The sequence below is a fragment of the Sarcophilus harrisii genome, chromosome 4 (assembly GCF_902635505.1).
Source record: "Sarcophilus harrisii chromosome 4, mSarHar1.11, whole genome shotgun sequence".
Taxonomy (NCBI): Eukaryota; Metazoa; Chordata; class Mammalia; order Dasyuromorphia; family Dasyuridae; genus Sarcophilus; species Sarcophilus harrisii.
Window position 1 is genome coordinate 218,204,298 of NC_045429.1, and position 16,751 is coordinate 218,221,048.

Below are 16,751 nucleotides of genomic sequence, written 5' to 3' on the forward strand. Positions count from 1 at the left end.
CCACATGATTGGAAGAATTACAAGTACATTGGTTAGCGTGGCAAAAAGATTTGAGTTTGGTGGACTTGGTGGTTATCTTCAAATCATATGAAAGAGGGATCAGACATGTTCAGCTTGTTCCTAAAAAAGCTCCCAAATAGAAGCAACATATAGAAATTGCAGGGAGACAGATTTTCTCTCCTTGTCATAAAAGCTTCCTGACAGCTGTTTAGGGAAAGGAAGTAGTAAGGTGCCTTTCCCAAGAAGTCTTCAGACAAAAACTCTGTGATCAGTTCTTGAGAATATCATGAAAAGCATTTTAAGGTCAATTTTATGTTAGACTAACTTCTCTGGTTTTTGTCCACTCTCCTAATTCCATCATACACATAACCATATAGCGTAGTAATTACTAATATATTTAGCAACCATTCAGAATTTCTTGTTGTCTTGGGTTTTTCTTTTTTTTTTTTTTCAACTATATTCAGGAAGAATGATAGATGCCAATTAAGTTTTCTTTTTTTCCCCTGAAAATATCCCAGAATCTTGAATACTTTTAACAGTTGCTGAACTTATCTTTTGATCTTTTCTAAATGATGCTTCAGTAAAACTGGTTGTCATATTTGTTCAAAACTATTTATTTGTTTCTTTTTTTACACTGAAGTAGAAATATCTCAACTCTACTGCTGAACATTTTATTTGTAGAACTCTTTAAATTTCACTAAGATTGGATAGGAATTAATGTTACTTGGAATATATTATTCTGAGTGTCAGTTATGGTTTAGTTTTGCTTATCAGAATATTTAACCCCAAAGGAATATCCATGTACATTTGTTTGTCTTCCTCTCACATGGATTTAGAGTTAGCATATTTCTTAACAAATATCTCTTGAGCACCTACTATGTGAAGAATAATCTTGCCAGACTCTGGACCATTAGTTTTCCCTTTAGAAGGGGGTGTATTTTTGTTTATTCTTTTCTGTTCTGTCTGTAAAAATCTTACTATGTGGAACACTACAATGATTAGGGACTGAAAAAGCCTAGACCAGGCACCAGTGTAAGATCAAATCCCAGGGATCCCTGAACTATCACAGAATATGTGAAAATGTGCCATTTGGGGGCAGCTAGGTGGCGCAGTGGTTAGAGCACCAGCCCTGAAAGCAGAAGGAAATGTAAGGAGGGGAGAGAGGGGAGAGAGGGGAGAAAGAATGTGCCATTTGATAACTCAAGTCCAAATCAGAGGGCTTGCTGAGGGTGGGGGAGGGGTTTACACAAAATAGTCATGAAGAAGAACAAAGCCTAGTGGCATTTCCTACCTATGATATTGAGCACACTGGCTATGTGACTTATTCCAGGAATGGAGCAGGAGTTTAGTTATATCATTCAACTCAAGATAGAAGCCTTATGTAATGGAATAATCAAGGCAGGAATATGAGGAACATACGCTTCAGTAACTCTAAATCTCTAAAGTCTCACAACTCAACGAGAAATGAATATTAAAGAAGAAAAGACAAAATATAAATGTAAGATACCTCATATTAAAAACAAGTGATCTACTAAATAGACCAAAGAAATATAATTTAAGAATAATTGCACCACCTGAAAATCATGAGTCCCTTCACCCCCTTCCAAAATTTAAACTTAAAATCAAGAATAATTTACCCAAGAAAATTGAATCTTATAGAAGGGGAAAAAAAAAACCAGATTATTAATGAACTAGAGGATTTCTAGACATTCCTGATGAAAAGGCTAGAGCTATGTAGAAACTTTGACATATAAACAGAAGAATCAAGAGAAGCATTAAAAAGTAACCATAAGTGAGTAGAGTAATCACAAAGAAGTAAACAAGGTTAAAGTGTTTATATTTTATACAATAATAAAAATATTATTAGAAGATATAAGTTGTTTTGTTGAATTAAATGTCAAAACATAGTGTAGTCTTATTAAACACCAAAGAAAACTGGATTACCCAAATACCCCTAAATAGACAGTAATCATTAACATTTGAATGACATATATTCTAAATGTTATCTTGAGTAGGAAAGTTTATGGTAAATTACCTGTAATAAAAATTTTGGCACAAGGAAAGTATGTCAATTAAGCATCTGAAAGTAGAAGCCTGGTCATTTTTTCTTCCTTAACATTTGTAAATAACCACTCTTTTTTCTTCTTTCTCTTTACTTTTGCTTGCTTTATTAGGAGGGGAAAACCATGTTAGGGAGGGAATCTTATAGAACTGGTAATGAATGGAAAAACACTGGACTATAACTGAAGAAACTAGACAAATCTTACTTTAGAAGATTTATATAAATTAAAAGTGATTGAACTTTGAAACATTTTCCTTTTAAAGTTCTACCTCCCTAAGATTCATTACCTCCCTGGCAATTCTTAACACAGCACAATATATACATGTATGTGTGTATATGTATACATATGCAAATACATATGTCATATGTATACATATAGATCACATTTATGTATTTATTTAAATTTGTACATTTTAAATGTTTCTGAGTACCATAATTTTAAGAAAGGTGTTGACAATCAGGGAATATTTAGAAGAGGACAGCCAAGATGCACAGTGAAGGGCCTTGAATCTTTGTCATGGTAATTACTTAAAAATACTGGAAATGTTTAATCTGGAGGAGAGAAAACTCAAAGAAGACATGATAGAAGTTTGCAAGGAGGCCAGTTTAATATTGGTGTCAAGAAAAGTTTCCAATCAAAACTATCCAGAAGTAGAATGGTTACTTAGAGAGGTGCTGGGCTCCACTTCTCTGGAGGTTTTCAAGCAGAGGTGAGATGGCTGCTTTTTGGGTATGTGATAGAAATAGTTCTTTTCATTTATACATTGGATTATATGTCTATTGAATTTCCTTCTAAATCTTAAATCCTGTGAACTCTTTGTTTCTCAGTCCCCCTAATTATTTCTTGTTCATTTCCTACTTCAGAATTGCCATAGATACTAGTGTGCTTTTTTTTCCCCCTTAAAAAGAAATTATTCACTTTAGGCCTAGTCTTAGTAAAATGGGATGATGATGATTATGAAGATGACATCCTGGCATTTATGTAGTGCTTTTAAGTTTTATGTAGAACTTCATATAAGTTACTTTATTTTTCTTTACAACAGCTCTGTGAAATAGATGCTATTATTTTTCAGATGAAAAAATGGAAACTTAGAATTCAGCTCAGGTTCATACAACCAATAAGTATATGACTCAGGATTTGAACCCAAGTTTTCCTTGTTCCTAGTACAATACCCTAAACTATATAGTGTGGTGCCTTTCATACTGGCAAGATATGATGTCATGTATTGAGAATGAAGTGTTGGGTGTGTGGATTTGTGATGAGAGGCCTTGAACAATCTAATGGAAAGCTTTCTCTAGAAGAAATATTTGGAAAAATCACCAACACAGATTGAAACCTATATATAATTTATATACTTACCTGAGGCTCAAAGAGATTAAGTGACCTACTATTATTCATCAGTATTATGTATCAAAGGGAATTTTGAACCACAGTTTGAGAGGATCTTTGGATTATAGATTTACATCTGAAAGAGACCTTATAAGAGGGCATCTACTTCAATTCCTTCATTTGATAAATGAGGAAATTAATATTCAAGAGGTTGTGCTATTTCCCAATCCAGCATTTAGTCCACTGCTCTTTCTTCCTTATAGACATCAATAAGAGACAAATATAAAATCTTCTATAAGGAAATGAAGCTTTAGAATGAGTTTTTAATTATTTTGAAGTTTATTGTTCTCAATTTTTATTGGAAAATAAAGTATAATTTGTTTTTTAAATTTATTTATTATGTCATTTAATTCTATTTCCTATACTCCTTGACTTTGTCTGAAAACCTATTTAAATTGTATGGAAAAGGGACAGATTTAATATGACTATTTTTTCATGCTTTTATTGAAAAAGACTCAAAGATATCAGTAAGTGTGCTTCCAGAAGTCACTAAATAGAATCGATCAATCAAAGAATACTCTGTGTTTATTCACTAACTGTAATTCCATTCTTCAGAAATAATTAAATTTTATTTCATATTGAGGAATATATGAAGCCTTTATCTCTACATATAATACTCTATGAAATGGAAATTTAGAACTGTTATTTAAATTCCATTTGTAATTTTGTATCATGGATATTGAGGCAATTTGAACATATTACATAGCTATTCCTAATATCAAAAGAAGACTCCTCACTTATTTACCCTGTACCTCCTTATTACTTACTGCTCATTTGCTTTAAAATCTGAAATTAAAATTTTAGTGTTTGGAACAGATTATAGTTTAATTACTGCATGTAAATCATTTCACATTTTGTCAATTTTAAATGAATTTGTCTAGACAGAAAATAGAGATAAAAATAATTAAGCCAAAAAATTAAAGCGAACTAACATGCTGGTCAGTTTGTTTTAGATTTAATATCATTATTAATATGTTATAATTAGTCTACAGATTTTTTTTAGACTAAACCTCTCAAATGAAAAAGATTGAATTAAGATATTCATTCTGATATTGTGAATTAAATGATTGTGCAACATCTTTAAAGATATGGCCAATGTATGTCATTCTCTGTGAACAAAAGAATATCTTCAAGTGAATCATATAACCAGGTTCTTTATGAATTGTTTCTAAATGATCTGAATATGAATTAAGATATTATGAATAGAGGTATAAAGTCAATAAGAAGTGATTTTTAAAAAAATGCAAGTTAGCCAGTATTTACTTGGCAATAAAAAAAATGTAAAATTCTCTGATATTTTACACATTAAGGAAAAGATGCATATGAACTTTATACTACAAAATATTGAAACTTATATTAATAGCAAGAAGGAGCTAATGTTATGAAAATTACGTGAATGGGATACTTTGGCCATTGATTTCATTTTGGTTTTTATAATCCATGTGTCACTCAGAGTTTCATTTTATATAGTTCTAATGCTATACACAAAAGGTCTAGTTTAAATTGCTCTTTAAAAAAAAGCAGATATGAAGTAATCTTACATTTCTTTTTAATAAGGTGTATAACACTCTAATGCATTTTTCTTTTTGATTGATCATAGCTATTATTGAAACAGCAAGTAACATGTGACTTAGTGTTGTAATTTAGTCTGAAAAAAATGAGTTCTGAATTATAACTAGACTGAGAAGTTTCTCTGGCTCCATTCTCTAGAATATCTTTTGTGCTTCTTTTTATGAATTACTTCTTAACATAGTGATATCTTTTCCCATTGGAAATGGAAGTGTAAACACTGACCCAAATGAAAAGTGAAGGATAATTTTTGTATTCCCTGTCCCCCCAACAAGGGAGACAAAATCCAGCTTATGAAATGTTTTGTAAATTCTCTTATCACAGGAAAGTATTTTTTTGTCAGATTTTAAAGTATCATTTTCTCATTCTTGATGTTACATATAGAAGACTTTGTTTGTAGAATAAAATCATAAAAATGAGAGCAATAAAAGGAAGATTTTTTAATCATTTTACCTGAAAATGTGCCAGGGTGTCAGGATTGGGTCATGCCCAAAGGGATGAGAATTCATGAATATAATTATTTCAGATTTGATATTAATATCAATGTCATCCCCACCATTTAGTTCGTTGGAAATAATAAAAAATAATAATGAAATAAAGAAAAAATAATTCTTGGGATCATTAAGTATAAATTATAAATAGCTCTTTGTGTGTTTAGTGATTTTATAGTTTTAAAAAATCTAATTTTTAGCCTATCCTGCCATATGTTTGAAACCATACCGACACAACCAATAATAAATCAACTTTTCATTTTGAATTACTCTTGCTCTAGTTCAGAATTATTTGTAGTCCTATTTCCTGTGACTGTTAGCTATAGACTAATGGTTTTTTTAAAAAAAACTTGGGACATCAGATGTCTACTATTAATATAGTGCATTTTTTTTCTCAGTTTTTTATATTAAGCCATTGTTCTCATTTTTTTTTTTATTTTATGTGTTTACTGTTACATTTATCCCAAAGAATGTATTCTCTCATAAATTTGACTGCTTGAAGATATACTGCATTTAATCATTACTAAGGAGTAATCCCTTAGTCTATAATTCTATCTATAATTTAATGGAAGAGAGGTGAAAATTTTTGGAAGTTACAAATCTATTTGCTTACCTATATTAATCTCCAAATACCTGGTTTATAATGATACAGTAAGGATTGTAAGTACTGTTTGATTGAACAGTAGTGTTCCTGTATGTTGACAGACTTTCCCTGTTTTAAAAAGAGCATTACATTTTAATTTAAAACCCTTTAATTATGATGTAAGAATATCCTGCCCTAAATTTAAGTATTTAATTGATATCATCATTAAACAACATATACTTCATAGACCTAGAGCATATAAGTCACAGTGATAATTTTTTAAAAAATATCTTAAAATAGAATATTTCAACTAAAAATACCTTACAGTGTTCATAGCATACTTTTTGTTAGCCATGTGTCTTGTATCATGTAAATACTACCTTTATCTGGCCATTATAAGTCCTGAAATAATTTTCAGGCTCATTACCTTTTAATGCATGCTATGGAAAAATGAACAAAGTCATTTTGAGAGACAAAATTATAATACCTCAGAAATGTTTTCTCTGTCAGCCTAGAAGACTATCTTTAATGGAATGCTATATATGTCCTATCTTGATTCTTTTTAACATTGTAATGAATTACTTGAATGGCACTTAATATTTCATTTCAACAAATTGGTGATCTCAACATATAAGTATCCCCTTCAGTGGTGAAGTTTTCAGTGTAGCCACATCTTGTCACCCATGAATAATGCCTTTTTCTAGGTATTTTTGCATTTTTTGGATTCTAGCGTAGTATTCAGGCTGTAAATCTATTATTCCTTGTTTTGAATACATGCTCAGACCACTTTCTTTTATCAGTTACACATTTTACTGAATGTTATTTTTCTACCTCTTTGAATACATCTTTCTCCATTATACTCAGTCACCTGTAGTTTTTATTTTTCAGAGATCTTGGTGTCCTGAAATCCAAAATCATATAATATCATTGGGAAAATATTTTGTTTATTAAAAAAGATATGCTTTTTAATTTAATTTTTTAAAATAAAGCTTGATTTTATTAAAAATATGCACACAAAGAAGTTTAAAGTTATTGCACAGTTCCCTAAATGCAGCCTAACTTTTCTTATCAACTCTGATCCTAACTTATTGTAAAGCTGCAATATTTGACTCAAGCATGCATACCAACTACATACCATCATTTGAATGCTAGGAATTTTTTATCTTAAATGTTTTTCTGCATGGATCATTAGATTGATTTCTTTTTAAGTAATCGTGAATTCCATTAAAGAAGCAATATTCAAAAGATTGATAAACGCCTTTGAACCTCACAACAATTAACTCCATTTTACAGATAGGAAACTTAGACACCAGAGAGATTGACTTATCTAGAATCATGTAGCTACTAAGTCTCTAAATCAGGATTTGAATTTGAGTCTTCTTGACTCCAACAGTTACACTCTATTTCACTGAACCATCCATCTGTTTCTGATACTCAGGAGATATCCACAAATGATTTACTGATGCAGTCAGGAATGTCCACAAGTAGGAGCATGCAAAAAAAATCTCACTTTTTATACTAAACAGTTTTCTACAGTAGATCCTGGCTTTGTGGTTTTTCTGAAAGATACACCAAATACAAGACTCTATTGTATTTTTAATTAATATTTTTATTGTATATTAGCTTTTCTTAAGCATTTGCTTCAATAGAATAAAAAATGCACAGATGGCATCTTTATTTATAGATAACACATAGCTAGGAGTGACTAGCATATACAGCAGAATTAGTATATAAAAATTTTCTTAAGGCTGAAATAGTGAGTTGAAACAAATAACATGAAATTAAATAAAGACAAATGTGAATCTCATCCTTAATAACAACAGCCAAAAAACTATGTTCTTAGTTTGAAATAATAGAAATATACTGCACAGAACTTTATAATGTTTTGCTTATTATACACTTGGAATATTATGTCCATCTCTTGAGTGCCATGTTTTCAAAGATAAACTGGAGCATATTCAGAAGAGGGTAGCATAGAGGATGGTGGGATTTAAAACCAGAATCTATAAGTATAAATTGAAAGAATTGGCAATATTTGACCTATAGTAAAGGAAACTTATATGTATATGGTAGCCTAAAAATATCTGATGGGCTATCATTTGTCCACGTGTGCTTAGTACCAGAGGGTTGTGCTAGGACTTGCAATTGGAAACAGATTTAGGTATAAATAAAAATCTTTTTGACAATGAAAATGAAATGGGATATCTGAGAGAAGGTTACCATTTCTGGAAATCTTTATAGTTGTCAGGAGCGTTATAAATGGATTGACTAGATACATTTTGTGTTTTCTGCTAATTATATACTTCTATTATTCTATGTATTTTCTCTTAAAAGTTTTAAATTTTTAGAATTCAAGTAACTATTTAATTGAATCCAAATTCCAGAACCTTTCATCAGACTGCAGAGAAGTTGGGGTAAAAAGAGACAATATTGGCAAAATGGGACCTAGAAGATAACATAATTAGATGGGTTTAGGCTAAAGAAATGACCAGATCCAAAAGGAGTGTTGTCATTAATGGTTCAATGCCAACATGAAAAAATAACAGGTAGCATTTCTGTGACATTCAAAGTGCTTTGCAAATATCTTGTTTTATTCTATTTTTTTTTTTAATGGCAACCCAGAGCAATAGATACTATTATTACTGTTTTTACAAATGAACAAATTGTGAAATAGATAGAAGCTAATTGATTTGTCCACAGTCATACCTCTGGTGATTTTTGGAAGCTGGATTTGGTTCAAGTTTTCTTGACTCTCAGTCCCACATTTTATCCTCTCTGCCATCTAGTTTCTTTATAATTAGGCTGGGGCCAATAAAGTGTCCCAAGCAATCTATGCTTGGCCCTATACTTAGTCCTGTGCCGTTTAATATTTTTTTGAGTAACTTAGAGGAAGGCATAAATGGATTCTTAGCAGATTTATTGCTGCTATAAAATTAGGAGAGATTAGTTATATACTAGTTAATTACAATAATAATAATAACAAAAATGATGATAGTATTAGCAGCATTTGTATAGCACTTTAAGATTTATTTGATGCTTTACACATTATCTAATTCATTCCCCACAGTAAACCTGTGATCTAAGCATTATTATTATCCCCTTTTACAGATAAGGAAAATGAGAGATAGAGAGGTTAGTGTGCCTACAGTTAGTTGTATTAGAGATAGAATTTGAATCCAGATTTTCTTAGTTCCAAGACCAACAGTAACAAGTATGGCACTATTTTTGGAAAATAATTCCAAAAATAATTTGATGCTGAAAGTGGAAGCTAAATTTCTTAATATGAAAATCAGATTCACAAACACAAAATGTGAGGAGGAATAATTTATTTGAAAACTATCTGGGCATTTTAGTGGATTTCAAAATCAATTTGAAGAGCTAATTGTAAATGGAAGCTAAGAAAGGAAATGTTGATTGTGTGCTACATGAAAAGAGGCATGACTTCCAGGAATAAGGAAGTATTAGTTCTACTATTATAGTTCTACTGTATCTTGTTTTATTCCAAATAAATTTGCAGAATTTGCAGAATTGTTTTAAATCCTGCAAAGTGTATGATTGTTATTGATAAGCTGGAGAATGTCCAGAAAAAGACAGAAAGATAATAGTCCTTAAATTCATGCTTATCATCAGTTGAAGGAATTTGTAAAAATGAGCCTTGAGGAAAAAAAACAAACATGCAAAAGATCCTATGAAACCTTGAATCCACTATCACTAAGAATAGGGATTAGAAATTCCTAATAATTAGAGCTATCCAAAAAATGAAATTGGTTGCCTTAGGAAATGGTAGATTTTCTCCTTTCACCCCCATTGAAAGTTTTCAAGCAAAAGCTGGGTGACTATTAATCAGGAGTGTTGTGTGGCATTTTCTTTTTAGGTATAAGCTGCACTACATGGATACTAAGTTCCTTTTAAATTCTTAAATTTTATAATTCTTTTCTTTTACCTGATTCTGCTTCTTCAAGAACTTTACAACAATCATTAGTTCTGTAAAAAAGAGGTTCCACCAAGTGTACAGTGATATAGACCACATTTACTATAGTCTCATTCTCTCTCCTTCTCTTTGTAAATCTTTCCCTTTTCAACTTTGGTTGAAATTTAATTACTCAAGTTGATTTATAAACCTGATCTTAAACAAACTGGTCCTTATTTTCTACTAAAGACCATCTTTAAAGACAAAAATTGTATTTTTTTTCTTGCTGAAAAAAAAAAAGCTGTCCTGATTTATTTATTTTTTCAAGAATATTTTGTTTTCTTTCAATTCCATCTGCTTCAGTTTTTTTCATCTGTAAAAATGATGATAATAATAGTATCTATTGCCCTAGGTTGTTAAGAGGATAAATTGAAACATTTGTAATCCATATTAGTCATTTTGCACCAAAAAAAACCCCCAAACCTCAGAAAGAAGGAAGACAGAGAAACAGACCTTGCTTTAGGATGTATTCAGATAATATCAGTTCTTTCTCTGGAAGCAGATAATGTTTTATCATGAGTTCTTTGGGATTGTCTTATATCATTCTACTATAAGGAAAATCTAAAACATACACAATTCTTAATAGTAAAAAATTGCTTTTTCTGGGTACAATGTTCTGGTTCTGTTCACTTTGCATCACTTCATGTAAGTCTTTTCAAACTTTTCTGAAATCATCCTGCATGTCATATTGGATAGCACAATACTATTCCCTTACAATCATCTGCCATAGTTTGTCCAGTCATTCCTCAATTGATAGGTATCCCTTCGATTTCCATTTCTTAGCCACCACAAAAGAGCAGGGTACTGTTTTTTTGAGGTGGCAGGGAATTGGAAATTGAATGAATGCCCAGTAATTGGGAGATGGCTGAATAAGTTATGATATTTGAATATAATGGAATAATATTGTTCTATGAGAAATGATGAACAGACTCATTTTAGAAAAACTTGGAAAAATTTACATGAACTGATGCTGAGTGAAGTGAACAGAACCAGAACATTGTTCATAGAACCAGTAAGATTGTGTGATGATCAACTTTGATTTAGTTCTTCTCATCAATACAGTGATTTAAGACAATTCCAATAGGCTTGTGTCAAAGGTACAGAAATTCTAGCTTTCACTTGGTATAGAAACAAGTATTCCTCTGAGTCAGAAAAAAGAGGATAAAAGGAATAGGTAAAATTGCTTTAAAAATGAGGAGAGGGGAGATATAGAAGAGAAGAATTGAGAAAATGTGTACCACATGATCTCTTGTCTTTTAACCTCATAATATTGTACCCATTTCATAGTATTGTACCCATTTGTTCACATCAGTAACTGATGAAAGAATTGTAAGAATTGGAATTGCAACCAGAGAAAGTCTAGAAATGTTTTTAATATTTAAAGTCATATAAACTTTTTGGTTGTAGTCTTTCAAATTTGGTTGTCTAGTTAGAATGTTTTTTTTTTTTTTTTAAACAAAGCAGGATTTTTAAAAGTACATAGATGATTTTATTTTCCCTTTTCTATGATTTCATTATTCTTTTCATATTCTTCATTATATAACATATGAGTTTTATCTGACTAAATTCAACATTAAAAATGTATTCTTTGATATATAATTTTAGGGGATTTCTGATCACTGGTTTCCTTGCACAAGACATTTTAATTCCTATCTCTGTTCATTTTCTGTGGCCCTCCCACATATCTGTACTTTCTTTATTTGTTACCTCTTGTCTTTCTGGTTTCTTTCATGTCCCAGCAAAAATCCCAAGACTTTTAAGAGAAGCTTTTACTAATCCCACTTAATGCTGATAGTACTTTCTTTCTCTTATTTATCTCTAGTTTATCCTGTACACATCTTATTTGTGGGTAGTAGTATTTGTGTTATCTTTTCCATCAAATTGTAATTAAGTTGCCCATCACTTAGCACCATGCTTGGTATATGGTAGGCATTTAATAAATGCTAATTGATGACTTCAGTTAAACTATTAGGTGGGTAACATTGTCACTGATATCATATATTTTCTTGATTATTTTTGTCTTGTACAATCTCCTTTTGTATCCTTTGTGTTATCCTCCATTGTTATTTGGTTTATCTATAGTTTTCATTGTTCTTAGGACATGGCATTCTAGGATATGTAGCAATATTGTATCACTGGAAGAATTTTGGTGTTACAAAGAAAAGTTTGTGTTCAAGGAATCATTAAAAATATAGCATTTTCTCAAATGAATTCCAGCCCTTTTTCTTCATCTTTTCAATTCTGCATCCAGTTTATTGTCCATTTGTAATATCTGTTCCAGATATATGTACTAATGTAATCCAATAAACTGAGTAAAACTGACCATCCATCTCCATCTCAATAACTTAGGCAGTATGTACTCTTCAGCTTAGCTGGTTCTTACCCCCATTGAAGTCCACTCCCAATTGTGTGTTTTGGTAAGCTAAATACAAATAGGGACATCTAGGGGAATTCTTCAGGGAACTTATTTTCTCATATTGATGTTATAAACCCTATTACTTTCATTAAATTGAAAAATGGTTTATTAAATACCTTACATTAAGTCCTTTGTTATATTCAAGAAAAATGTCAGACATGGTTCCTGCCCTTGAAAAATGCCCATTGTCATTGGAGAGAAACAGGATATGTGCAAAGGAAGTAGGTAGAGAACAAGATGAGACAGCCTATGATCAATCACCAAAATATGTGATTTAGAAAATTATCTACACACACACACACACACAAATATTACCGTAAATGGAGATCTTAGTATTCAGAGTAATGTGTACCAATAAAACTGGGAGAAATAGAGATCTTGAAAGAGTAATGATTATTTAGTCAATCATTGAGGGGAGCAAAACTTTTTAAATCTGTTAATAGTATGAGCAAAAGGTAGAAGTGAGCTCAGCCTTTTCAGAGAAAAAAAATTTTTTTTTTTTTAAATTTAATAGCCTTTTATTTACAGGATATATGCATGGGTAACTTTACAGAATTAACAATTGCCAAACCTCTTGTTCCAATTTTTCACCTCTTACCCCCCCACCCCCTCCCCTAGATGGCAGGATGACCAGTAGATGTTAAATATATTAAAATATAAATTAGATACACAATAAATATACATGACCAAAACGTTATTTTGTTGTACAAAAAGAATCAGACTATTCAGAGAAAATTTCATCAAGCATTTATTAAGTGCTTACTGTCTGCTAGACATTCTGCTTTAAGCTGATGCAAAATTAAAATAGTTCTTACCTCAAGAAATTTATATTTTGCTAAGGATCATAACATATATATCATATACATAATATCAATAAATATACTACCATTTGAGGATGAAGAGGAGAAAATATAAACAAATTGGGGTGGAAAAGAGATCAACTTAATTGCTCTGGAGGATTAATTGGGACTAGATTATAGGAATTCTTGACTACTAGTGAGAGAAAATTGAATTTGATCCTAAAGGAGCTATTTTTAAGTTTTTAAGCAGTAATGTGACATGAAGGATGAAAGTAATATTTAAGTTTGGTTTATTATATCTACTGCAGTGTTCAAGTTGGATTAAGTTAAAAGAAGACCTGTTAAAACATTTTTAAATTAATCCCAGTTTGGTATTATGGGAGTTTGAGCTAGATTGGTATTAGTGTAATACAAAGAAAGCTCAGTGTTTGGGAGGCTATGAAGAAAAGCGTGGGAGAGAAGTAGTACACTGACTACTGAACTGAAGATCTACAGAGCTGTGTGCTGGCTTCATTGTTGTATGTCTGAAACCTGGACAGTCTACCAGCACCATATTAGGAAACTGAATCACTTTCTTTTGAATTCTTTTAGGAAGATTCCGAAGATCACTGGCAGGGTAAGGTATCAGACACTGAGGTTCTTTCTCAAACTAAGCTGCCAAGAATTCCAACTCCATTGCAGAGAGCACAACTCCATTGGACTGGCCACATTGTTTGAATGCCAAATGTATGCTTACCAAAAAGATTAATTTACCCAGAACTTACATGGGGCAAGTGCTCACAAAGTGGTAAAAAAAAATGTGATATAAAGACACTTTCAAGGTTGCCATTGAACTGGTTATATGACATAGGAAACACTGGCACAGGATCATCCAGCATGGCATGCCCTCATTAGAGAAGATGTTGTGCTCTATGAGTAAAGCAGAATTGAATTAGCTCAGAAGAAACGTGAGATACACAAGGTTAGAGAATCTACCCCAAATGTTCATAGAAACTATTTGTATCTGATCTTAGGCAAAGCATTCCAAGCTCATATTGGTCTGATCAGTCACAGTTGGATACTTATAACTCGATTCTAACATAGTGATGTCATTTTGGTCCTCTTTGAAAATGAAGAACCATAACCAACCAACAAAGAAAGGTAGCCAAACAAGATTATGAAAGCAGGATCCAGCAATTACATGTTTGGTTACTTGAAAGGAAAGAGCCAAAGATTATAAATATTTAACAATATTAACAGTATTTTAACAAATTGTCTCTATTAGGATTGTACATGTTGCTTTAATATTAGTAATTTTAAGAAAATTCTGTATTAAAATAAATTATTTTTACCTTTCCTTTCTGGAATGTTTCTTTACTAGAATACCTTATTTTTTAGTTAAAGTACACTACATTTAGGTTTTATTTCTAGCAGATGTTTTCTTTAACTATTTTATTCTGAAATAACAGAACTATTCTTTTTTCTAATTTTATCATTACATTAAAATTCCATTGATATTAATTGTATTAAAGTACCTGTCCTTTTCAGAAATGTTGATAAGAAAATAATTATTTTTTAAATTGTAGGCTGCTTCCCCAGAATGTTGGCCTTCTTTATGTTGGAGGTTATGAAAGACCATTTGCACAAATTAAGGTATGATTATTTATTTTTCTTAATGGTTTCTTATGCTTTTTAGAAGATATAATTTAGCTTTCCCCTCAATCTGACAAGTATTTAAAAAGTACCACAGTAGCATGTTCTATAAAAGTGTTGTGAAGAATGGTGAATCTTTTGCTTACCTAAAAGGCATGCATATTTTAACAAAATAATAACTTTTTAGTGCTTTGAGCATTGTGATACATGCAATTAAAAACAGTTATAATTAGCTCATGGTTTTTAAAATATTAGGTAATATTCTTAAATTCTCTGTTTGGCCCTGAAATGATGTTATGGTTCTATTTTAATTACTTTGATAAAATAAGTAAACACATATTTAATAAAATAAGAAAATAACAAGTAAAAAGAAAACATTAGAAGCAGTAAAAAGATAAAAATGCCCTTTTATATTTATTGTGTCACCAGCAGAATATTTTTATGAAAAATGTAACATTTTTCGCAGAAAAGTTTGGTATTGTTAAAAGAATGCAGTCTAGCAAACTTTCTTCCTCCTATTTAGTTTTAAACTTCAGCTCATCTTTTTTCACTATCAGTTCAATATTTGTATGTATGTGCATGCCTGTGTGTGTGCATGTATTTTCACATACTGATAAACAAGCTTTATAGATATTCTCTTGTGAGGATGCTTAGGCTTTTTTTTTTTTTTTTTCTTTAATGATTACAGTTCTCATTAGACAACTCCACATTATTCTGGGACTTGGTGCCGATAATCATGGTGCCAACAAATATTATCTGCAAAGTGGGACAGTTGTATAAAACTTTAGTCCCTCTCTTTGACTTGTTCTTTACACTGAATCTCATTCGTGTTCATAGAAAAGATCTTTAAGGGAGCATATCTCTTTTATGCTTCACTTGATGTTAAGATTCAGAGGACCAAGAATCTTGAATAACTATGATATATATAGGAGCTAGCTTATTTAAAAAATTTTGAGTTTTTAAGACAATGTTTTGCTTGATCATATGAAATGTGCTTTTTAAAAAAATCATCAAAAATAAACACAGTGAGATTTTATATTCTTTGCATTTAAATTTTTTATGGTAAAAGTTTTGTTTTACTAAGTAATATTTGAAAAAGCCTCCCTATTCCTTTCTAATATTTTCCTTAAGAATGCCTTTGATGAATGTTCTGATAAAAAATTATGAAGACTAGAAAGGAATACTTATCCAAAACTGAAAAAAAAAATGCATAAAGTAAATGAACTTGAGGAGAAGAGGCAAAGTATGCTATTAAAGAAATTTTAACTCGTTATCTTTTCTATAAAACCCACCCATCTCATGAACTTCCCTATATTAAGAATAGAACAGAAGATGAAAAACCACTAAATTTTTCTAGTCATCCACCTTTACAAGCTTGGAGTTATTCTCTACTCCTCTCATCATATCAAATAAGTTGCCAAGTTTTATCTGTTTTGCCTCCCCCCACATTTCCATTATATCTGTTTCTACATGGCCACTATCTTGGTTAAAGCCTTATGACATCTTTTCTGGATTATTATAATAACGAATTAAGATGGTCTCCCTACAAAATACTAAATGAAATAGTAAGGAACGAAATACAATTTAGGATATATAGTGGAAAATCTCTCTCAAGAACTGAAGGTCCTAAAAATTAACAGAAATCAGCAATCAAATTTGACAAATATTAAAGCTACAGGGCACCAGGAAAATGATATCTTCTAGGGTATGAAAATAGCCATAATAGATTTAGAGAATCAGAGTAATGCTGGGAGAGGATCCATAAAATGGAAGAGTTTAAGATGGATTAGAAAACAGAATTCAACAATGTTATTTATGAGAAACATCTTGAAACATAA

At 31.0% G+C, this 16,751-nt stretch overlaps 1 protein-coding gene across 3 annotated transcripts in view; it reads left to right on the forward strand.

The window, feature by feature from the left end:
* RNGTT (RNA guanylyltransferase and 5'-phosphatase) overlaps window positions 1-16,751 on the forward strand; it is a 368,631-nt gene that overhangs the window by 275,262 nt on the left and 76,618 nt on the right. For all 3 annotated transcript variants that reach the window (XM_031964539.1, XM_031964538.1, XM_031964537.1), the window contains one exon: window positions 14,847-14,913. In XM_031964539.1, the coding sequence (XP_031820399.1) occupies window positions 14,847-14,913 (67 nt within the window). The remainder of the gene's footprint in view (window positions 1-14,846; window positions 14,914-16,751) is intronic.